Consider the following 25,064-nt stretch of genomic DNA (forward strand, 5'->3'; position numbering starts at 1 on the left):
CGCGCGCCCATTGCGATAGAAAGCCACAGAGAGTATCGCAAGTTGGTGCAGCGTGCACAATGTGGCGCCAGCTGCTTTGCGTCCGCGTCACCGGTGGTCGTGCGAGCGTCCAGAGAAGAGGGGGAAGAAAGTGATAAGTGAGCGGCGCCTGCGATCTCCCCAATCTTCCTCTCTCTCTTTCTCAGCGAGCGCGGAAATGCGCCGCGGAAGCAGCGGGAGGTGCGCCAACAAAGCGCAAAGCTGTGTCCCTCGAGACGAAGGTGCAAATTTTGCAGGACTCGAAGAAGTGCGAGCTCGGGCAGTCGATGATAGCGACGACCGAGAAATTTCGCGGCTGGTCGGGCGTTTTGGCGCAGCGTGGCGCAATTTGAACATATATCACGCTTTTGGCGCAGCTGTTGCACCCCTGTTAATTTCAGGACTTTCACTATAACGACTTTTCAGAATAACGAACCATTTACTGCAGTCCCCTGAAGTTCATTATATCGAGATTTTACTGTAGTTAAAGGTGTTTGAAAAATGTCCGACAAGTTGCATGATACTGCAGCAAGCAAAATCTTTTTTTTGAAGGGGGGAAGGAGTCATGGCGGAGTGACCTAGGTCGTCCTGGCAACAGGAATGTGACAAGCGCATCGGTGCAGCCACTCTGCCGGCCTGACTACAGCCAGTTTCTGGTGCCACCTGCGCGCCGAGGCCTCCTCGCAGGTATTGCTGGGGTCACGCAGCGGCTGGATTATTTGTATCATCCGACAAGGCTTGAAAAGCAGTTCACAACATTAGAAATTCCGCACGTTGTAAGCTAATAGACTTGAGCCGAGATTTTCGAAAAATTCATATCATGTTGAGGTTCGTATCAGGCGTGATCGTATCACCAAGATTCTACTGTATTTGTCGTTGATGCTTGGACGCTCTGGCCACTGCATCTGTCAAACGTACAGAGTGTTGTGCGAATGTAATAGACATTATATCGCAAACACTGAGCCAAAGGACATGACATGTCTCTAAACATGTATGCAGCACATCCCCATGATGTCCCTCGCGGGCATGCAAAGGATGTCAGCAGGACACAGAAAGTGCTGCCAAACGATCGTGTGAGGGACGTTTTAGACACACCCCTAGGATATCCATGTCCTGACAGTGGATGTCCATAGGAAATCCATTGGGCATCATTGCAGTCACTGGGATCTCCACCTATCTGTTGCACAGCGCACATGGCCTAGTGCTATTGGAAGCATATTGCCCACTTTTAAAGGCAATAACCCAAATGTGCCGCCATTCCCTATTGCAGGCAGCGTGAAGTGAGCCTCATATTTTGCTCTGGCGGCATCATATTCCTATGTCACCCACCAGCTTGATTTCGCTTCAGTTTCACATCTGTCGTCTTAAAACGCTACGTAATAGGAAAACAACACAGTACATCTCGAGTCGCTTGAGCCCCACCAGCCTGCGCGTGTCGGCATCTCGTGCCGCAAAGTTTTCTAGCCGAGTGGGCACGTCAAAACTTCCTGCCAATATGCCCCACCCGAAAAAGCAGAATGACTTGGGCCAAATTCGAGGGGCGCTTCCGGAAGCCACAAAAATGACAACGCAGGTATGTCTCAGGCCGCTAAGACCCCACAGACTCGGCACTTATAGGTGTTTCGTGCTGTAACAATCTGCGCAACACTTCGCATTATGCAGATGTCAGTTACAGCTGAGTATGCAAATTTTTTCACAGACTTCGGGTAAAACGTTTCGCCGGTTATTATAGTTTTTCTCGCGTTTCTTTTCCAAAACACATATGCACGAGGTTCTACTGTATACAACATGCTTACACGCCCACTTCACCATGCAGTTTGGTAGCTATCAAGAATAGCCAAGCAGAATCTCTATACCACATACTAATTTTCAATTCCACCAACAGCTATGTCTGAGAGCCGACAGCTATGGCAGGATGGGGGGAGACGGAAATAACATCTAGTCCCAGATGCCAAGCCTCTTTGGTAGGCTCAGGCCTCCTGGCCCAGCGGATTCCCGATGTACTGCACCGGAAGAAGCAACCCTATTTAAATTTTTTTTTTTAAACTTAGGCGGAGGAGTGATCCAACCCTCCCAGCTGTTGGAAGACTTGTTCAATAACCATAAAGGTACAATCAAATCTCACAATAACAAAGTCGCATCCAACAAGAAAAGCCATTCATTATGTCGAGTTTTCATTACAAGCATACATTCTTTACATGTTGATATCTGCAATAAGTGATTTAGATTTACTGTATCTATTTGAATTCTAAGGCGGTCACAATTATAAGGCGAAGGTGCAGTAGGGGGACCCAAGGAAAAAAATTAGGTATGCGCACTAATATGAGGGGATATTGAGTAGCCAAAGGGTTATTCAGACTTGGAAAGGATTTCCCGAAATAATGTATTACTAACACTGCAAAAACGCAAGATGGCGATCATTAAAAGAGGGAAAAGGAGCTTCAACACACAGGGTGGACTAAACGCGAATTTTGACTTTAGGTGTGGCTTCACAGCAGCACGAATCTTGCTTTATAGTGTGGCATCACGGTATCTTGGCGTGCGCAGCCGTGAAGCCACACCTAAACCCAAAATTCGCGTATAAGGCGAGGGGTGACTTCAAGGCTAAGAATTCCGGAAGAAAACATCACCTTATATTCGAATAAATACGCTACTTCATTGTATCCAGTTACTTCATACATCAGTGTTCATTATGTTGAGGTCAGACTGCATTATGTAGGGGTGTGCAAATACCGAATAGTAGATTTCGAATTGAATACTGAATCGAATGAAGAATAAAGAGAGCTGAATGTTGAATCGAATATAAAAACATGTTCAAAAAATTTAATGCTTACAAATTTTGGCCAAGAAAACATGGTGTTGCACATGCTCGGGAGTCTTCTAGCGTTGCATAACAAGAACGTAGCAAGCTATCGGTGACTTAGGAACATAGAAATCAAGCTGTACAGTACTGTCTGCTCTTGATAAAGGGAACACCAAGTTAGGATGCCAGCACTAATTACAGCTCAGTTCTAGTATATCAAGGCATGTGAAATATTTTTTTTTATCAATAGAAAATCTGCTGAATAAAACGAAGTGCTTTATTCCCCCTGGAGCTAAAGAATTAGCAATGTTACGTTGTACTAAATACCAATGAGGTTTTCAGTTTGATAGTGGAGCTGTATTTTATGGCAATGTTTAATTGCAAAGAAAATTTTTGCTTTCCAGTTTTCCCCCTATATACAGAAGGGCCTTTCCCAACTTTATTGCAGGTGAGTTATCGTAAGGCCAATCTGCACGACAGACCGCACATCATGTGACTTGAGAACTGCCCTGTGCACAGCCATCGTAGCTGCTTGTCATTTCACACAATGCAAGGCGGAAAGCAGCTTTATGCTCACCTTCTGAGAGACGGAATGAGGGTGGAACTGCAGGGCCATCTCCAGCAGGTAGACAGTGAGAGCCAGTACCTGCTCCGGAACCTCAGGGTCTTTCAGGGCCTGTGAGAGATGCGGAGCAGCATTTGTGGGGAACCGAAAACAAATTTTCTGTGGGCAAAAGAAACAAATGCAACAAAGCAAAAAAAATCACACAGGCTACGCAACACCCAAGCCAATGACTTAACAAAGAAGCTCCACTGCCATGTATTTTTCTTCATATGACCTATCAACTCACGGATCATAGGGACAGATTCACAAGGGTTAAGCTTCAACCTTTTGGTACGGCATTGCAACAGGCATAAAGCGCTTGAAAAGATGGGGATGAAGAGGGCACATCACGAACGCTATTTGGCAAGCTTAATAACCACACTGAGGTCCAAGAACCAAAAAGCTGGAACACTAACAAGCCCACAGGCTATGAGAGCCAGTACTGTCAGACATATCTGAGAATTTGGCTTCGTGCAAACAGAAAGCCCCATTTTGAGGTATGCTAAACAAAAGTGGGAGAACACGCTGAAGACGCCACCAATGGGAACCTGACCTTGAACAAGATGACGAACAGAGCAGCCTGCATAGTCTTGCACTGCAGCAGCTTGCGAGGGTCCACCAGCTCTGGGTGCACTGTGCGCGGCACTCGGTATGGGGGCCAGGGCGTGGCACTTCCCTTGAGCCGACCAGACTGACGCATGCTGCAAAGACCAACCCATTTCACTTTGACTGCCTTAGTTACCTCACTCACTAGGGGTCACGACGCCCAGTAATGAGGTGACAGGCTACAAGAACAGCCAGAGCACACAACTTCACAGAAGATCTTGAAATAACTTTGCAAAACAACCAGCAATTCAATCAACATCAAAGCAAGTGCGCAACTTCCCGAAGGCAATGTAATTATGTGTTGAAGGCAACGCGAAAGGCTATTTGTAGATATATTGGTCTTCTAGGACCCGACTTTCAGGGAACACGTTCGAACATCACTGCAAGTTCTTTGTCTCATGTTTCCGTAATTTGCACTGTTGTTTAATAGGTTCCATTGAATATTCAAACACTGCATCTTGTCCCGAACGCAGGTATCACTGTGAAGTAGCTGGGTCATACCACATGACTCTGAGGGGCAGACGGGATAATGGCAAAACTTGCGCTCCCCCATGCGCTTTTGTGCCTTGTTGCAGCAAGACACAATTCAAATTGAATTTTGTAGACATTTTGTTCTATCTGACAAATGTGGCTATATGATACCAGTCAGTCGAACCCGCATATACAAAACTCGAAGGGGATCCCGAAATAATTTGATATATCGATAATTTGAAATATAAAATATGGCTATCTGAAGCTCATCTGAAACCACTGCACGTCAGATAATTTCCCGAGATTGTGAAAAGCGGGAATTTACAGATTTGCTTCTCCAAGGCTGTGTCATGTGCACAAAAGTTCACTTATTTCTTGCACATTAATGTTGTAAATAACTCGCACGATGGAGTGGTCTACATATTGTAACACTAAACCTAAAAGCCCGCATTGCCCGAATGAGAAACCGTGGAGTGCCTTGTGCACGTTGAAGTGCTTGTTGCATGTTTTTATTCAAGATAAGGTAAAACTGAATGCAGTGCGGAAGCAAACCAGCCTGTATGTATATGAGCCGTGCCGCCATCACTACATTTGTGCTGCGAATTGGGTGTGAACATGCCAGGCCGCGTGCCGTTTGAACAGCCGATCGTCATACGTCAGCAATGAGTAATTCATGCAGACTGTTGTGTCGTGTTTCAGTATCGCAACTGACTTCTAGTTGGAACCAGTCGTCCTCGCTTTTCATCTGCCACAAATCCACCCATCTTGACTTCTTGTGTGCCACTTGACGCTCTAACACCTCGCGGCACCTTTGTTCTCGGCCCTTCCCCTCCGGCTGCTGCGTCAATCGGTGACTGCCGCCACAACACAGACACTGTTAGATTTGAAAGTGGCTTCCACACGGTTTCGATTTAACAAAGGTTCGGCCCTTTAAAGCATGTACATAGAGCCTTTATGGCTGGTAAATCTAGCAAAAACTTTTAAAATGTTGGCAGAGGAAAGAGATATTTTCAAGCATTCTTCCACATGAAAAGTTAGAGCAGCGAGAACGTCGTTGAAGCGCGCACGCCGGGATGCAGTATGCAGGAAAGAGCGCTACACCATTTGTCTTAATTACCACATAACTTGCGAAGGCTGCATGGCAGCGCGGCAGCTCGGAGAAACAAGAATTATGGCGTCGCATTACGCAAAACGCTACAGTGGAATCTCGTTGATAAGATCTTCACGGGAACTGGAAAATAAAACGTATTTATCCAAAAATCATATTATTCGAAATACGTTGCTTCTGCAAGACATTGGCGGTGAAAAAAAAAAAAAAAATGTATTATCCCCAAAAACATATCATGCAGAATCATATCAACGAGATTTCACTGTAATCGTGGGTGCCATGAGCCACGCTGATGCATTGCTCTCGGCACGATCTGCACCCCGTGCGCTGGCACTCATAACCTGGCTATTATGGCCCAACCTTCTTGAGATTTGTTTACAAGTGATTACTGAGAAGATAGTGCTATCCATCAGGAATGTTCTGGGAAATTGTGAAATAATTTTTACTGCTGCAACTTTAAAACCTCGAATTACTGAAATGTGCAATTTAACGAAGTTTTTCGCTGCAAGTACAACTTCGTTATATCGCGGTTCATCTGCATTCATAAAAACAATCATTTGATAACTCCAATACTAGATATTCAATTCACGTATCGAATTATTCAAACAGACACTAATTGATGCAAAATTGAATAGTTGCGTATTCACACACCCCTAACGATTATCATTTCAATGCCTTAGAAACGGGTTGCACGGATCGCTTTTAGTAATGGTATACTCTACAGATTTCTTTTCTCTTCGACGTATTATGTAAGGGTTGTGGGGATGTGCGACTCTCACGCGTCCCCTGATGTTTTCCCCGCATAGCTCGCGTCTCCTATAATCTGGCTTCTCCGCATGGCTAAGCAGCGGTGGTGGTCGTAGTGGTTGCGGCACATTGCAAGAGATGGCGCGAGTGTCGCGATGCTAATGCCACCGAATGGCGGGGTGACTTGGGAGAAAAAGGCCGAAGGCGCTTCCTCTTTGGCTTGGGATCGGCGACCAACACGCACGAACGCTTCGCGCGTGCACCGGCCCGCTTCGCGGGACCGTCTCGCGAGGCTGAGAGCAGGACACCGGTATGGACGAACAGGGATCGTTCGGACGTGCCACCGTTCGCGTGACCGTACATGTGAACGTCTAGGCGATGGTGTGGATTTTGATGCTAGTGTCGGCGGCGTGCTTTCTTGAGGAGGAGACGGTTGCTGTGGAGTGCTTGAACTTTTCACATGCTAACCCTTTTAGCGGTGTGTTTGAAGTACACTCGTCAGTACCGATGAGCCATGTGGTCGCATCATGGGAGAGCGAGGCCGCGACCGCAGAGCATTGGCAAGCCTGAAGCGAGGTGAGTACGGAAGCCCGAGTGGGTGGTCCGAATTTCTTATTAAATAGCTTCTTCCATATCTTCTGACTAAGAAGTCGCGGCTCAGGGATCCGGGTGGCCGGGGCCAAGGTTGCCGCTATGCGGCGACTGGAATTGCGCCTGAGTACCGGGCGCTCCGAAACCGTCCGGGACGGTGGTGCGCCGTCAACTCGGATGCTGTGTGCATCGAGGCTGTAGGACCACTCACAGAGCTAACGTCTCCTCGCGGCTGCCATTGTGCCCATTTGGGTGATGTTTTTTTTTGTGGATGCCGGTGTTGTCAACCTAGCACTTATTAGTCCTACAGCTTTACAAAGCCGCACGTTGAGGGACACAACCTGGTGAAAACCGTGGTGTTGCAGTGAGCACTAGTGCTTCCCTCATTAGTTCGCATCACACGAATGGAAATTTACTCGTCGACTCAAGAAAGCGAGCTTTGTTCACGTTAACATTCGCATCTGAATAGCCGCCCGAAATTTGCTAGACGAATTTAACATCGTACCACGTGGCGATGCGTATGCGAATTCCCTTCTCCATTGCACTACTTTAGTGTTTGTCGAGTGCGTTGAGTGTACGCAGCGTGAGCGGAGTCACCCCTGGTTTGCTGTCACCTGCACATTGTCTGCGCTGCTGCCCCGGACTACAATCGAGCTACCCGAGGCGATGAAGATGCCTGTGGCCAGTTCGGCGCAACGACTTCGGCGGCCGCCTATGTCTGGCTCGCAACCCTCGGAGGCTGGGAAAAGAGCCGGCAGTCACAAACGGCTACAGTGGCTCTCGCCGGCAGGGCGCGTCGGCGCGAGTGACGCTTGCTCGTGCCGACTTCTGCGTCGCCGTTTCCGGAGTCCTGGGCTGGAGTCGTGCCATCGAATCTGCAGACGTGGTGCTGTGACCAACGGACGCCAGCGGTGAACCCCAGAGACAATGTCGACTCGCATGTTGTGGATAACGTGTGGACATTTCCTCAGCGCGGCCACTGTCGCATGTACTAACTTTTGTTCGCGACGCGCGTGTTGATAGACCGTGTGACATGTTTCGCCGGAGTATGTGTAGTGATTTAAGGTTCGGGGGATGTGGGGATGCGCGACTCTCAAGCGTCCCCTGATGTTGTTTTCCCCGCATAGCTCGCGTCTCCTGTAATCCGGCTTCTCCGCGTGGCTAAGCGCCGGTGGTGGTCGTAGTGGTTGCGGCGCATTGCGAGAGATGGCGCGAGTGTCGCGATGCTAACGCCACCAAACGGCGGGGTGACTTGGGAGAAAAAGGTCGAAGGCACTTCCTCTTTGGCTTGGGATTGGCGACCAACACGCACCAACGCTTTGCGCATGCGCCGGCCCGCTTCGCGGGACCGTCTTGCGAGGCTAAGAGCAGGACACCGGTATGGACGAACACGGATCGATCCGTGAACGACTAGGCGATGGTGTCATAGCATGGGGCGAACATATTCGTTCGCTATCCGGTCGCGGTGAGTCGGACTTCCTTGATTTGTCGCGCGCCCATGTGAATGTTCTATTGGTAGTAATTCGGCTAGCATGTATTAGTGTATGAAAGATGCAATAAATGCCCTTTTGATTGTTTACACTACTGTGCTGTCGTTCCTTTGTCCCAAGAGCACGTGTATTTAGAAGAAGGCAGCATTTGAGTTTCATTTAGTGCATGGAAGTACTTATAAATAGGTGCGAATCTTCTTGTAGTCCATAATTTCCCAAGTTCTTGCACATAATTTGCCCAAGTTTTTTGTTTTTGGTTTTTTTAATGCTCGAGTCGCACGCAAGAGTTTTGACAGCAAAGTGAGAGCGAGTCTGATAGTACATCCGTGAAGTCAACGAGGCTCTCAGTGACACTATTATGTGCATTAATAATGGATGAAGAGTACGAACAGACAGTTCCTGGCGTTTGTGCTACATATGATATTTCAACGACCATTTATTTAAGGTAATGTTCTGTTCAATTTTTTTTTTATGGTATAGTAATCTGAGGGTCGTAAGTCCGAATCCTCCTCCAGTCCACTGCATTTTCAGGCATGAAGTGGCGCCTGACACCCGAAAAAAAAAAAATATCGCCGAGAGCTAGTGGGGCTGTACTACAGTCGAATCCCCCTACAACGAATGCCGCTACAACGAAATTTCCACCACAACGAAGATTTCCTGATTCCCCGTCAGCTGCCCATAGAGATTAATACAAAAAAGTCCCTTCATAACGAAGGCGTTTTATTCGGTATTTCCGCTTCAACGAACTTTTCGAGAACGAAACTGGGACTGAATTGAAATTGGAACTGCCGAGTAGTCAAATTAGAAGGCCCTACCAAAGCTGTGATGATCGTACGTTTGCTTGAACGAGGTTTTCGCGAACGAAATCAAGTTCAAAGTACCGATTTAAACCACTGCAATCCATAGCCACACGTGGTCATCACCCGCCTGCGCAAGACTACAGGGGATTACTGCAATCGCTGCCGTTTTCTGTGGTCTGTGTCCGGTCGAAATGGCTACGCCAACGAAGAAGCGTAAATTTCTTTCTCTAGAGGAGAAGGCACGTATGATCGCTGAGGCAGAAAGCGGAAGGAAAGAATCTCGCAGTTTCGCCCGAAAGGCGTAACATCGATTGCGATAGCAGATTAGTATACAGCTATACGAACTACGGATAGTAGTTTTATTGGCCGTATAACCTTATAAACATTCGCTAACTAAATTACCGAGCACGGTGTCACGCGCGCACAGGTAAACATGAACACATCTCACTCGATGACCGCGGAAACTCGGTGTCAAGACGCGGCAATAGCAGCGAGCGAATTGACCTCCGTGCCGTCTCTCGCTTCACCGGGAACTAAACGTTGAAAGCACGGCGCACACGACGCAACCGGCACTAGTTGCACTTTGCCCACATCGCAGATCGCTTTGAAGATGAGGCCTGCGCGGGCGCTCACTTTGTGCACGTCGCAGATTACTTTCAAGACAGCACCCGAGCAGCCGCGCCGCAGCCGCTTTTGTCAACAAGATGCTAACCTCTCGTCGTCTGGCGAAAATGACAAACTGCTAGACACACCGACTGCGGCGACTGCTTTCAAAGTAATGGATCCTTTTCCCCTCATCAGAAAAGTTATCAGAACCCACGACAATGTGACTGTTATGGCTCTTTTAACGGACTGTGAGACTCGCGTAACGACTTTGCTTACCGTGGAGCATAAGAAATCTGGGCTGACCGATTTCTGGAAATAAAACTTCCGGTAATAGCTTGGCACGCTTGTCACGCTTGCCGACATTGTTATAGATATGCAGTGAAATTGTGATAATTCAAACCGCTTCATTGCGGCGGTGCATGCGCCGCAAAATGAGTTTCGCGATCGGGCGGGTACGTGCATTGGGTTAGGCGTCGGCCGCAATGTACGAAAAATGATGCAACAGCAACGCGAAATGCATTCACTCGTGAAGTTGACACTTTATCGACTGCCTTCGGTACGTCTCAACCTTTTCTCCGACGCCATCGCGAAGATTTCCCGGACGATGTTTTCGGTTTCGTTCGCGGCTTTGCCGTTTGGCGTACGTGTATACATGCCAATTTCGCGTCAACGAAGTTCCGCCACAACGAAATTTTTCGCGTGTCCCGTGAATTTCGTTGTCATGGGACTCGACTGTAGTCAAGGTGCAACCAAATTAGGAAGGCCCACTAAGCTTCAACCAAGTCACTCCCTCACCAGAACAGGAATTGGCCTCCCTGGTGCAGTATTCGGCCGCTACCTCCCTAATGACTCCTACAATTTACCCATGGCCCTCAGTCCCCAGCCGCTGCGGAGCACCTGACCAAGGCGGCGGTCACACCTGCGACGCGGCAGAGGGTGCCAAGAATATCTGGGTCCAAACAGGCCGCCAATGGAAACTGAACCTGGCAACGTTCAACACGCGCACCCTATCGAGTGAGGCTAGGTTGGCAGGGCTATTTGAAGAATTCAGGTATTGCATGCCTGGGATATTATTGGCCTAAGTGAGGCGAGAAGAACTGGTGACGCTTATACAGTGCTGACTAACGGCCACGTCCTCTGCTACAGAGGTCTTCCAGATAAGAGAGAATTCAGGATAGGATTTCTAGTCCATAAGGACATAGCGGGCAACATTGATGAATTCCACAGCATTAATAAGAGCGTAGCAGTCGTCGTAATAAAGCTGAATAGGAGGTATAGAATAAAGGTTGTACAAGCCTATGTCCCAACCTCCAGTCACGATGATGAAGAAATAGAACAGTTTAATGAAGATGTTGAATTAGCAATGAGAAAGGTGCAAACTCAGTATACTGTAGTCATGGGCGACTTCAATGCAAAAGTGGGGAAAAAGCAGGCTGGCGAGCAAGCAATTGGCAACTACGGCATCGATTCTAGGAACACTAGAGGAGAGATGTTGGTAGAATTCGCGGAAATGAATAGGCTCCGAATAATGAATACCTACAGGAAGTGGACCTGGAAAAGCACTAATGGAAAAACAAGGAATGGAATAGATTTCATACTCTCTGCCGGTCCCAGCATAGTGTAGGATGTAGAAGTGTTAGGTAGGGTAAAGTGCAGTGACTATAGGCTAGTGAGGTCTAGGATTTCTCTCAATTTGAAGAAAGAAAGAATAAAGTTAGTCAGGAAGAAACAGGCCTACCTAGACGCAGTAAGAGTAAAAACAGGCCAATTCAGGCTGGTGCTCACAAACAAATATGCAGCTTTAGAAAAGGAAGATAAAGACAACATAGAGGCAATGAATGAAACCGTAACTAGGCTGATCTCAGAAGCAGCAAATGCAGAAGACAAAGATAATGTTCAATAGCCTGGCAAGGGAACAAGAATTCAGGATCACCAGTCAGCCTCTAGAGTCTGTCAAGGAGTACGTTTATCTAGGTCAATTACTCACAGGGGACCCTGATCACGAGAAAGAAATCTACAGAAGAATAAAATTGGGTTGGAGTGCATACGGCAGGCATTGCCAAATCTTGACTGGGAGATTACCACTGTCGTTGAAAAGAAATGTGTACAATCATTGCATTCTACTGGTGCTAACATATGGGGCAGAAACTTGGAGGTTAACAATGAAGCTCGAGAACAAGTTAAGGACTGTACAAAGAGCAATGGAATGAAAAATGTTAGGCCTAATGTTAGACTGGAAGAGAGCGGTGTGGATCAGAGAACAAACAGAGATAGCCGATATTCTAGTTGACATTAAGCGGAAAAAGTGGAGCTAGGCAGGCCATGTAATGCATAGGATGGATAACCAGTGGACAATTAAGGTTACAGAATGGATACCAAGAGAAGAGAAATGCAGTCGAGGACGGCAGAAAACTAGATGGAGTGACTAGGTAGCCGATTCCAACTTGCAGGCGCAAGTTGGAATCGGCTAGCGCAAGACAGGGCTAATTGGAGATCACAGGGAGAGGCCTTTGTCCTGCAGTGGATATAAATATAGGCTGATGATGATGATTTAGCCTGTATACAGGGTGATCAGCGGCAACCCTGCCTGATGGTGACTGTCGTCGCACCTATTCTTGATGTTCTCCTGGAGCGTGACATCTCTGTGCCACAATCCATCGTAACTCTTGCCGCTAATCAGACGTGCCTCCCCATTATCAATTTTGGCTTGACGAAGCAAGTGTTACCTGAAGGCATAGCGGTGGCCACGCTCCGGTCAGTGACAGACAACCACGTCACTGCTTTTGCAGCCGACGCCTCTCCAGATCCTCCTGATTACCCACAGGATGCCATGAACCTCAAGGCCCCATTACGTCCCATGGTCGCTCTGGACCTCGCACCTGCTCAAGCAGCGGCCCTATATCACCTTCTGCTTTCGCCACATATTTGACACTGACAATGGACCACTTGGTCAGACGTCCCTTGGTAAGCATCGGATAAACACTGGTGATGCTGTTCCCATTCACCGCCGACCGTATCGCGTGTCCACGGCAGAGCGGCAAGTTATTCAGCAGGAAGTAAACAAGATGCTCGTCAAAGGCATTGTTGAGCCATCGTCGAGTCCTTGGGCGTCACCGGTCGTGCTCGTCAAAAAAAAAAAAAAATGGCACGTGGCGTTTCTGCGTTGCCGCCACCTAAACCGAATCATTAACAAGGACGTTTAGCCTTTACCACGAATCGACGTCGCTCTTGATTGTCTTCACGGTGCCAAATACTTTTCGTCCATTGACCTTCGATCTGGTTATTGGCAGATTTGCGTAGATGAGCAAGACCAAGAAAAGACCGCTTTCGTCACTCCAGATGGCCTCTACCAATTCAAGGTTATGCCGTTCGGTCTATGCAATGCCCCCGCCACGTTCGAATGGATGATGGACTCTCTGCTTCAATGTTTCAAATGGTCCACTTGCCTTTGTTTCCTCCACAATGTCCTTGTGTTTTCTCCTACATTTGAGATGCACCTTGAGCACATCGCAGCTATCTTTGACGTCTTCCGCAAGGCGAGGCTCCAATTAAACTCATCGAAGTGCCACTTCAGGCGCTGACAGATTACAGCGCTAGGCCATCTTGTCTATGCTTCCGGCGTAGAAGGTTCGAGCTGTAACGGCTTTTCCTGTACCTCAGTCTGTGAAAGACATCCGGAGTTTTAAGGGGCTCTGTTCTTACTTCAGACGGTTCGTGAAAGATTTTGCAGCAATCGCTGGATCGCTCAATGAACTTCTGAAGAAAGACGTGCGTTTTATGTGGGGTTTCCCTCAGGCTACTGCATTTTCATGCCTCATCAAGAGTCTCACTAATCCACCTGTCTTGGCCCACTTTGACCCATCTGCACCTACAGAGGTCCGAACCGATGCCAGTGGTTATGGGATCGGCGCCGTCTTAGCGCAATGAAAAAATGGACACGACCATGTTATAGCCTACACTAGCCGGCTCCTGACAGCTGCAGAGCGCAACTATTCAATTACCGAGCGCGAACGTCTTGCTCTCGTGTGGGCGGTTTCAAAGTTCCGCCCATATTTATATGGCAAGCCCTTCTCAGTAATCACAGACCATCATGCGCTCTGTTGGCTTTCGTCACTCAAGGATCCTACTGGCCGGCTTGGTCGTTGGGCCCTCCGACTACACGAATATCCCTACACAGTGACTTACAAGTCGGGACGCCAACACACGGACGCAGACTGCCTCTCTAGCTACCCAGTCGAAGGTCCAACCTCTACGTCTGATACTGACACCGACGCCTGTTTTCTCTCTGTTTTTCCACTGCTCCATGTCGCGAACGAGCAGCTCCGTGACCCGTCCTTGCGTATCGTCACTGACCACCTGAAATCGTACCTTGCCGACAGTTCCCTTCGCTTAATCCTACTTTAAGATGGCGTACTCTACTGCCACAGCGTTCACCCTGACGGCCCTGCATTACTCCTTGTGATCCCTAAATATCTTCGCTCTGCTGTTCTCCACGAACTTTACGACCTCCCCAATGCTGGCCACCTCGATGTGTCACGTATCTACGACCGGATCCGCTGATGCTTCTTTTGGCCAGGGCTTGCTCGCTTTGTTCGAAGATACGTAGCAGCGTGTGAGAAATGCCAGCAACGCAAGACACCATTAACGCTCCCTGCCGGGTTCCTTCAACCACTCGACATTCCCGCGGAGCCATTCTTTCAGGTTGGTTTGGACTTACTTGGCCCTTTTTCTCTATTTACCTCTGGGAACAGGTGGATCGCTGTGGCCACGGATTACGCCATGCACTGCGCCGTCACCCGAGTGCTTCCTACAAGCTGCACCACAGATGTCGCAGATTTTCTTCTATGCAACGTGATTTTATTACATGGAGCTCCACGATAACTTCTCACAAGCCGTGGCCGGACATTCCTATCAAAAGTTATCGCAGACATCCTGCAGTCCTGTGCAACGAGGCACAAGCTATCCACGTCATACCATCCGCAAACAAATGGGCTCACGGAGAGTCTCAATCGCACTTTCACGGACCCATGCTCGCAAAGTATGTCTCTTCAAACCACACTGACTGGGACCTCGCTCTGTTTCTCACGTTTGCTTATAATTCCTAGCGCCACGACACAGCCGGTTATTCACAATTTTTCCGTCTATTCAGCCGAGAACCAGCACTGCCCCTCGACACAACCCTCCCTGTTCACGTGGCACCAACCAGTGAATATGCACTTGACACCATCACCCAAGCCGCCCACGCAAGGGAAATTGCCCTTGACAGCCTTCTGAACTCCCAAGAAAGTCAAAGGCAGTTGTACGACCGGCGACACCGAGACGTGCACTTCCCGCCTGGTTCTTTGGTGCTTCTATGGTCTCCGTCGCGTCAGGTCGGCCTGTCTAAAAAACTGCTGTCTCACTACACAGGCCCATACCAAGTTCTTCATGCCGTGACTCCTGTCACCTATGAGATCGCCCCTGACGCCCCATCTGCTTTCAAGTCCAGTGATATCGTGCACGTTACACGACTGAAGCAGTATCACCCTCCCAGTGATGACATTTAGACGCTCCGAGACGTCGCTTCTGCCGCCGGGGGATTATGCTACACGCGTGTTGTACATGATTGTTTGAACGAGGCGCAGGCGCCATCACTCGAGAAAAGAGAAGGAAGAACAAACTGGGCTCGCGCTGTGAATCCAACCGGTCAGGGCTGGAACCGTTGCTGTAAATATAATCTGTAAATAGTTGCTCATCTAATTGACTCGTCCTTAGCGTAAGAATAATTAAGTTCCCCGGCATTTTTAAAAACTGCCTGTGGCAGATAGCATCATTCATGTCCCTGAGTTGGATTATTCGAAGAGGCGAAAGATAAATCGATACCAATGATAATCGAAACAAGTATTCAACTAATTAACCAAAATGCACAAATTAACTTCTTATTAATTACTTTACAGCACATATGTAATTTACTAATTGTAGCTGGTAAGTTTGCAAGATGTACCCACTTTAAATGAATCTCCATGATGACACCAGTTTCGAGATATCATTTCCCAAAGTGTGGGAGACGAAATACATGGGCGTTCCAGTTACTTTTACCCTTCAATGCATAAAAGAGCATTTCGTTAAAAATGTAAGTGGAATAACAGTGCATTTTTACAGCGAGTTTGATGGCGCATATATCCAAACTGGTTTCCTTCTGGAAGTAAATTCGAAGTGGTATCGCCTTGTAAACTCACCGGCTACAATTCGTAAATTGCAATATGTGCTGTAAAGGAAATTATTAAGAAGTTTACTAGAGAATTTTTTTAGTTTCTTAAATATGTGTTTTGATTTCTTGTGTCCACCTCTCTGAATATATAGAACTGTTATCTGCAACAGGCGATTTCTAAGAATTCCAGAGAACTTAAATATGACCCCCTAGTATATGCACTGATGCGCATGTGCAAGAAATTGTGTACTACCTATGTAGCCTTTGTGTGCAAGAAAATTTTCAATTGTGAGTGAAGCACTACCGTGGCTGCTTTTCTGTAACCTATTGTCTGTATGCCGGTGTGCTTCAAGAAGTGTTCAACATGAATTCCTTAGCAATTACTGAACATAATCAGCTATTACCAAGTAGCCCAAGTTTTTCTCCTTTCAGTATGTCCCAATTGGCAAAACAAAAGGAGAAGCAACACGACTTGGAGGAAACTCATGGGCAGATAAGCTTCTGGTGAGAGTTATGTTCACATCAAATAATAGTTTATTGCACTGTCATGGCAAGCAGCGACAACATGGTGACACCAATCGACTCCTGTCATTGAAGTGTGCCAAAGCAATAGATATCACATCACGTGAAAGTGACTAGGGAAATTTCAATGTCCAAAAAAGGTCCCCGGCCCCTTTACCACACACTATTAAATAGTTAAACCTTAATATAAAAAAATTGGTAAAATTGGCACTTTACTTCATTATATGAAAATTTCGTTATATTGAAATTCGATTTTTTATGCAACTAAAGTCACAGATTTTTCTTACATGAAAGGGGCCATTTTATTTTCCAAATTATCGGGCAATTAAAAATAAATGAGTTTCAATGCGAAAAAATTTCATTCTGTTCATTTAGATATTTGGTGACCAAACGTACGGTTTCAAGTTCTGTGAAGGACATCTTCACATGGGCGTTACGAAGCAAAGCTTTCGCGTACACTCCGCCACTGTGGTTGATAGTGTTGGCCACAGTGGGACGACGTCATAATGAAGAGCACAGGCCAAAGGGAGCGAAGGCTTTGTCTGAATTGGTTCAACACGTCTCTGTAACTCGAGATGATGGGGCCGCCAGCACTAAATGCGTGGGAACAGAGCGAATATGAAGCCACGACCATCTTGGCTCGCCTCACATTTGCAACCGCTGTAGATTACCTCCATGATAGGGCACACTGGCCATGTATGCGCCCAGCCACAATGACAGCCATGCACAGCCACGGCCGGGAGGGGAGGAGACCCACGCTCACCTACCTCCTCCCCACTCTCAACTTAACGTGCACCTTCAACACCTTCAACACGCACTCTCTCCCACTCTCCTTGATCATGCAGGAAGATGGCGTGCATCAATCCACCATCCTTTACAGCTCACCCTCGCATGCTTCCCCTTGTAGCCGCAGCATACGACATGCAGGGTGGTGATCGGATCTTATCGCACATGGACATTATACTGAACATGACGGCAAGAGAGTCTTGCTGCTACGCTGTTCCGCTTCGGCGAGTGCCTTCTGTTGCACTGCATGCAATTTGAGAGGTGCGTTCACAAGCATGTTATTCAACCATTTGACCATCTGTGTCTACGGTAGTTTCCATTGATTGCCTCGGTATTGAATCCTTTGCAGGCGGCAGTGAAAGCTTCTTGATAGTGAAATCGTGTATAAACACACTTCGTTATATTGAGATTCAAAATACATGGCGTTCTATGAACAAGAAGTTATAAAAAGTTAAATGCTTTGTTATATCAAGAGCTCCCCCCCGCGTTATACAGACAACTTCCGTTACTTTAACTCCGGTTCATTTGCTTTTTCGGTTAATTCAATCCTGACCAAAGGTCCCAGCCGGTGCCCATGCATTTCTGTGTGTGTGTGAGACAACTTTAATGAATATACTGCAAATTTATGACCTGGATCTAGGCCGCGCTGGGGGCAGCAGAGAGACCCTGTCTCTCGGTAGCTTGCTGAGCTTGCTGGATGGCCCAAAGTTGGTCCTGGAGGTCTGAGCTAGTCAGTGCGGCTCTCCACCGAGCCCTTAGTTCATCCGGGGGGACTTCGATTCTCCTCTGAACTATTTAGCAATCCCAGAGTATATGCTCTAGGGTGGCACCTCTATCATCACATAATTTACATTTGGCCTCAGGGTATAAGTCCGGAAACATTGGGGTTAAATGTACCAGGTTTGTGTAAGTTCTGGTGTGAAGTCACCTCCAGTCAACTGACTGAGACTTGTTTAATTTTGGGCTAGGAGATGGATATATAGACCTCGACCTTCTTTAGAATTGGGTAATGTCACGGAATGAGAAAAGTCTAGCCCTATCCATCCGTTCCATCTCCTCCTGGGCCAGAGCCCCCCTTAATTGGGCGCGGTTAATGAGTCCTCACACAACACGATGGGCATACTAGAACCGTTCAGCTCAATTTATACTCAATAATTATGCTCCTACTACCAGTGTCACCTTGATGAAATCCACTGTTCACCTTCCAGACCTGGCAATCAGAAGAAGGATCTCCCGTCTCTTGCTTTTTTTTTCATAAATTGTTTTTTCATAAATTTTTTTTTCATAATCAAGTACTTCGACAGGAATTCATCTCAGAACCTGCTTACTTTTCATCACGTGTTGACCACCCAAATAAAGTAGCCATTCCTTTGTGCCGCACTAATCTCTTTTTACAATCTTTTCTTCCGATGACAAGTAGAGAGTGGAATCACCTTCCCCCTCCATCGCTGCCACTGAGGACCAAGCGTTGTTCAAGTCTGCAGTTACTGAACACATACTGGCGTAGCTGCAAACTAATGTTGTTGTTTTCCTGTGAATTCCTTTTATTGTTTTGTTTTTTATTTACATTGTACCCACCCCCTCTGTAACGCCCTCTGGGTCTTGAGGGTATACTAATAAATAAAATAAATAAAATAAGGTTGGGGTTGGCGGTGGATTCGCACTCTGTATGGGCTGGGAACCAGATGATTTCCTTGTTGTAACATTCTTCAGATGATATGAGTTTGGTTTCACTGTTTAGAATTCTTGCAGCTTCAACTGATATCCGTCCTCTGGCATAAATTTGTATAGCCAATGGAGAGTCGCTAATAATGTTATCTATATTTGGGAGAAGTGGTAGCCAGAGCGATGGCAACCTCCTTTGCAACCTCAGAGACACTGGTTTTGATTGAGCACGTGCGTACGCTTTCTTGCTCGATAATTCGAACTCGAAGGGGCCCGAAAATTTGTTCGAAATTGAAGAAGTTCGAATTAAAAGAAGGATTTATTCTTGAAGTATTCGTGCACCATAGCACGATGCACGAACGGTGCGAGTCGTGAAATATCGCGGCGCACAAGCAGAGAGCGAGTGAGGACCACGAAACTGCCCACGCCGCACTTCCCAATAACGGAAGAAAACAAAACGTCAGGGAGCAAGCTAAGCTGGCGCCGGGCTGGCGGGGCCAATGGCGCCGGCACGGTGGCATGCGTGCGCTGAGACTGTCAACGGTGGGGGAGGAGGGAAGCGGATACAGCCTCAGCAACTTGGTGCTGAGCCGTGCACCCTGAAGGGCTGCAGAAGATAGCGCCAACCTTTCCTTTTCTCATGCCGAACCACTTTTCCTTCCTCAGCAACTCTGCCGCTTCGGTGGCTCCCCTCGCCTTCCCTCTCAACTTCCCCACCTCCGACTGTCTCCGTGCCGGCATCAGCCTAGCCTGCTCCCTGAAGTTTCGTTTTCTGCCGTTATCGGGAAGCGAGCGTAGGTCGGCGTGGTCAGTTTCGTTGGCAGGACTGGGCCTCCACCGCTGCTTTCCTCTGCAGGGTTCGTACAGGTTTCCAATAAAAAATTCAAGGACTTTTCAAGGACCTTTCAAAAAATTTAAATATGTAATGCGGTAGTTCACACACGTTACATTTTATTGGACAGAACAAAGGAAAGTGATTTGACTTAGTGCACGTACAGTTTCATTCGACTAGATGAAATTCTGAAGCTCAGGGCAGGTCTTTCAGTTTCTTTTCTATTTGTGTCTTAATGCTGCCGAGTTCTTCAGCCTTCGCCATTGCGGTCTTTCTCAAGCTGTTTGATTTCACCACGTGCGAGATGTCACCGGTTCTCTCAGCCTTTTTTTCTGCATATCCATCTGCAAAGGCTGTTAAATCGGCAACGACTGCCTCAAGCTTCTTTTTCTTCGTCTGCAACCCTTCAACTTCCATGATTGTGCACCTTTTTGTCAGCTTTGAGTTATCCTGGTACCGTTTCTTTTCCGATTCCAAGTGTGCACTGTAATGCTGCCTCGCTACGGACACAGCTATTCTGAGTTCTTTTGTTATAGGAACATTCAAAATTCCACCTACCCTGTCCTCTGCGTCACATATGAGACGCTGTGAAATGTATTACAAACCTTTCAGATTCTCTACGGAGATCTGGCGGTTGACGCTGAACCCCCGTTCGACAGTTGCTTGCCCATGGCTCAAAACAAGCAACAGCCTGACTGCTTTCCACAGCTCTTTGTAGGAGGAATTGAAGCTCAGGAGGTCATAAAAAAACTTATTCAGCCCTGCTAAGGCTCCTCAAGTTTTCGCGCGGTGGGGGTCCGATGTATCCGGCGCAACCCAAAGTTTGTAATCGTCGTTGCTGAGCCAGGCGCTTTGGAATTTACATTTCCCAGGCATTATTCTGAACCATGCGCACCACAACCGAAACGGGGGAAAAAGCAAACAAAGCGTCAACGAAACCTGAGCACGCACGCAGATAAACAAAGCACAATGTGGCCAACAGACAACGCTCAGGCTATGAGGCTGTACCTGTTTTTAGTGGGTTGCCAATAAATCAAGCCCAAGGCAAACCCCTCAAAAAAGTGAAATACTACCAAATTCAACTGTTAAGATTCATGTAACTGCTTTTTCGTTACAAATAAGCATGATAGCACAATTTGTATTTTTCCCGAGGAGGTCGAGACGCTCTAGCCTCATTGTGGCCAGCAACTTATGGCTTTTGGCCAACCCCGAAGTCGAAGCAAGCCAGAGTGAAAAAAAAAAAAAAAGTGCGCAACGGACGCGCGCTCGCTTCTTCCTCGAGCACGAAGTTTGACTTCGCGGTCCCGGCGTTGCGGAAAGCAATGAAGTTTGCCGGGACCACCCTCAACCGCCATATAATGTGTCGCATTGTCGGACCCCATGAAAACCCCAAGAATTCAAGGGTTTTCAAGGACGCAAAAGAATTTCCAGGACTTTCAAGGCCTTGAAAACGGAACTTTCAATTTCAAGGGTTTTCAAGGATTTCAAGGACCTGTGCGCACCCTGCTCTGGAACGCAGCGTTCAAGGTCACCACGTGACCAGAAAATAGAGGAAGCAGAAAGGAGAAGGGTTCACTGCCATCTTCTCTGCGTGGCTGTGATGCAGGTACGCACCAACACCACTTAGATGTGCGCAAACGTGTGTTTCGGCGCGACATTGAAACGGTGACTTTGCCATTTGAGACAGGGTGAAATTTCCAATGCGTTTTGTTTTCTTCTCTTTTTTCTTTTTTTCTTCACGTGCAGCACTGAAGGGTCTCTCCTAAGCTTTTGCTCTATGGCGGGGTTGGAGCAATGCTGGTCGGAGGCACCACCGCGTGATTTGGCGCGCCGCTGAAAGCGCTGGAGCGCGGTATGTTCGAATTAACCGTTGCAAATGCTAGCGCTTCGAATCACCGGGCGTTTTTGCCCATTAGAATACACATAACTTTGGCGGGACCGATAACTTTGACGGGACCACAGCGTCAGTTCGAAATAACCGGAAGTTCGAATTAAGCGTGTGCGATTTAACGGGATTTGACTGTAATTCAAACTTGACCAGTCAGCATGCACATGCCTGATACCTATGGTGACTGCAATAGCAACCCCTTTCAGTGGCTGACTCTGTCTCGAAGGAGCTTAGGGGACAGTGAATGCATTGAACACACATCCTCTCCCATCGAAAATGCCAATTTTCAGCCTGCTCTAGAAAGATTTTTTAAGCAATAACCATAGCTCGCAATGTTTGATTATGGTATATACCCAATTCTAATGCGCACCTTTTTTCCTTTTCTTTCTGTTTCTTTTTTTTTTTCAGGAATATTGTGACGGAAATTAATGGGGCGGTGCAATTGGATACAGAACCAAAACTGCATTCACACCATTTGTATGCTTTACCGCATAGCACGAATGTATTGCGAAGCTGACTTTAGGAAACTGGCCGTCGTTGTGGTTGTGCAACCCATGTAAGACCCTTGCCCACTCAACTTGCTAAAAAATCGGGTGCGCATTAGATTTCTACTTTCATTATAAGCTGTAATGTAATTGCTACATTAGTTTTCTACTGTGGACACGTAGAAAGCGGGCGCTCGTTTGATTCAGGGGCATGTTATAATTGGGTAAATACTACCACAGGAATCAACTGTGTCTTTTGACATATTTTCTGCATCTTGTGTAATACAACCCGGCGGATAATTCAATCAATTTTGCAGTCCCGTCAGGGTCGAATTAAAGAAAGTTGACTGAAATAGTTCTCTACACAAAGGTTTAATTGTACTGTAATGCCTGCAGGTTACGTGAAAGAGAAAGAAATTCTATAAGATCAATGCAACGGCCTTAATGAGACTTTAATGTTTGCGAAACATGAGCAGCTTCACCTTGAATTAGTAGAGCATAAAGGCCGACTATAAGCAGCAAGAGTAATATCTGCGGAAGCACCTCACACAATTGATTGCTAGGTGCTACCTCTGAACTTTCAACAAGTGGAAAAGCACAGAACCACTCACAAGTGCGTGTATCGGTCCATGGATGCCTGATAATCCTTGCGATGCACAGCACGCAGCTGGACGTGCACGGGATCATACTCCTGTTCCCACACTGAACCTCGAGGCACATACATTCCCTGCAGCAAGTTGCCGCCGGCCTCAAAGTTTGGTTGTTTGTACAGCGCCACCTGGGTGCAGTAGACGAGACAGGCAAACGGTCACCAGGAGCATGTTAACACACATCCTGTGTTCAATTTTCCCACAATTTAGAAACTAATTTAAATTAAGTAAATTGTGGGGCTCAATGTGCCGACACTACACAGTGGATTACAAGGGACAACATCGCCAAGGGGACAGTGGCGATGTCTGAATCCTTGCTCAGAATTCAGGATAATAGCGTGGCACGGAAGGGGTTGACATACACCCAAAGCGTGGCGACAAAACCACTTTTGCATTCCATCCGCATCGAAACGGGGCTATTGCTGTGGGGGTCGAACCCAACACCTTGTGATCGGCAGCACAACGCCATAGCCACTGAGCCATCGCAAAGGGTTACTAAATTTACACGAACCTAGTGAGCACTTTTCTGTCAGAGAAAATGGGTCCAAAAATTGACTGCACATTACAATCAGATACGAAGCTAAAGCTATGTTCTGAGAATTGGCAACAGCCTACCATCAGTCATTAGATGCAGCGTCATCACAAGATGGCGACAGAGCATGTTATCATGAAGGTTGCTGTGGGTTCATTTTGTGCTAGACTATGATCAGGAGCATTATTATCGGTCAATCACTTTCAGGGGTACGATCACTTTCGTGAGATTTCGAGCGACTTGGCACCAGATGAGTCAGTGCATACAGCAGCTAGCGTTTCTGGCGCTGAGCCAAGCTAGCATCTGCACATAGTGGGTGAAACACTCTCAGCTGCATACTTTGACAAGTCCAATGCACAGAGTCACATAAAATCTTGTGAAAGTGATACTAGTCCAGCTGAATTCATTTAAATCTAACTCGATAGTTCCGTGAAAAGCAGTCGTATCAGTAGTTCGTTATGAGTGACCTCGCCCCTCAACACATGCAAAAATTAATGACACTGACGTTGGCGTCAGCAGTAACGATTCGGCACCACATTGGGCCAAAAATAACAGATTTAGCATCTTCATTTTTGTTCCCGGCACTTTCCTGCATCTAGCTACAAGTTTCTGTGAAACACGTCATCTAAAGAACAAAATGAGGCATCATATCTTTTTCAATACGATGCCCGATCGTTTCCGATCACCTGCCATTTTCTAAACTACGAGCACAGGTGGCATTTTTTCTTCCAAGAGCTTTTTATATATTTTACTATCAGCAGGCCCTATGAGTGGATTCTGCATATGAGAGTGAAGCTTTTCAGTTGGCTGGAAGCGGAAACTACTGCGGCATGCCGGCATTTTTCAAGTCTTGTCGTTACAGCGGCAGCATCAGCCACATGTGTGCTGAGCTGTGAAGTTAAGTTTTCTATGTTGCTTCAGTCGAAAAAGTATGTTTCTAACAGTAGAAAACCACTGCGAACATTTATCAGCAATGACAGAAACGAAGTATCGATGAACCGCAATCTCCCGATAACAGCGTAACAGTGGCGCATCGTACTACATTCACACAGACTTGGGCTGCGTTAATATCAACAGCAATGATAAACTAGCAACACTTGAGCTACCGTTAGTCCAAATTGGTTCAAATCGTCTAGACAGATGTAGAGCACGTGCTACCGCACAGAGAACTGCACAAAAATGAGAGTGACGCTGTCGTGGCCTTCGAGATTGCACCGGCGTGTACAGAGAGATTGCACCGGCACTATCCTGGAGGCAACAGCTGCCGTACTGCCTCACCATGAAGGAGGCTGGAGACATGCCTTGAAAGCATGGTTACCCTAGCATGGTTCAAAGCGAGTGACTTTTCTCGCGGCTCCTGAAATCGCTCACTCATCTCCGTGGTTGTATCTTCATCGCTGCTGGAATGGAATGGAAGGGAAGGGGGGGGGGGGGGGGGGCGTAAACAAGATGGAGTTTTTGGCAGCGTGCTGCACGTTGCCTCAGTGAAAGCGCTTGCATATGAAACCACTACCACTTCTGCCAGGCTACTGCGTGAATGCGACTTGGTGTTCGCTAGCGCACAGTGCTCTGTTCATGCCGCAAAATGTGGAACAATAGAGGGAAGACGTGTGCAGTACTTGGCTGCAAAAATCATCATCATCATCATCCTCATCATCAAGCATATTAAG

The 25,064-nt window shown here is 47.2% G+C and overlaps 1 protein-coding gene across 3 annotated transcripts in view; it reads right to left on the reverse strand.

Moving 5' to 3' along the window:
- Positions 1 to 23,007, reverse strand: part of LOC119441768 (E3 ubiquitin-protein ligase Ubr3-like) — a 107,944-nt gene extending 84,937 nt beyond the window's left edge. For all 3 annotated transcript variants that reach the window (XM_037706378.2, XM_037706377.2, XM_037706375.2), the window contains exons 1-3: positions 22,824 to 23,007; positions 3,979 to 4,126; positions 3,399 to 3,497 (exon numbers count right to left, since the gene is read on the reverse strand). In XM_037706378.2, coding sequence (XP_037562306.1) covers positions 3,399 to 3,497; positions 3,979 to 4,126; positions 22,824 to 22,936 — 360 coding nt within the window. In that variant the 5' untranslated portion in view covers positions 22,937 to 23,007. The remainder of the gene's footprint in view (positions 1 to 3,398; positions 3,498 to 3,978; positions 4,127 to 22,823) is intronic.
- Positions 23,008 to 25,064: the final 2,057 nt, after the last annotated feature.

This window comes from Dermacentor silvarum, chromosome 2 (assembly GCF_013339745.2).
Source record: "Dermacentor silvarum isolate Dsil-2018 chromosome 2, BIME_Dsil_1.4, whole genome shotgun sequence".
NCBI lineage: Eukaryota > Metazoa > Arthropoda > Arachnida > Ixodida > Ixodidae > Dermacentor > Dermacentor silvarum.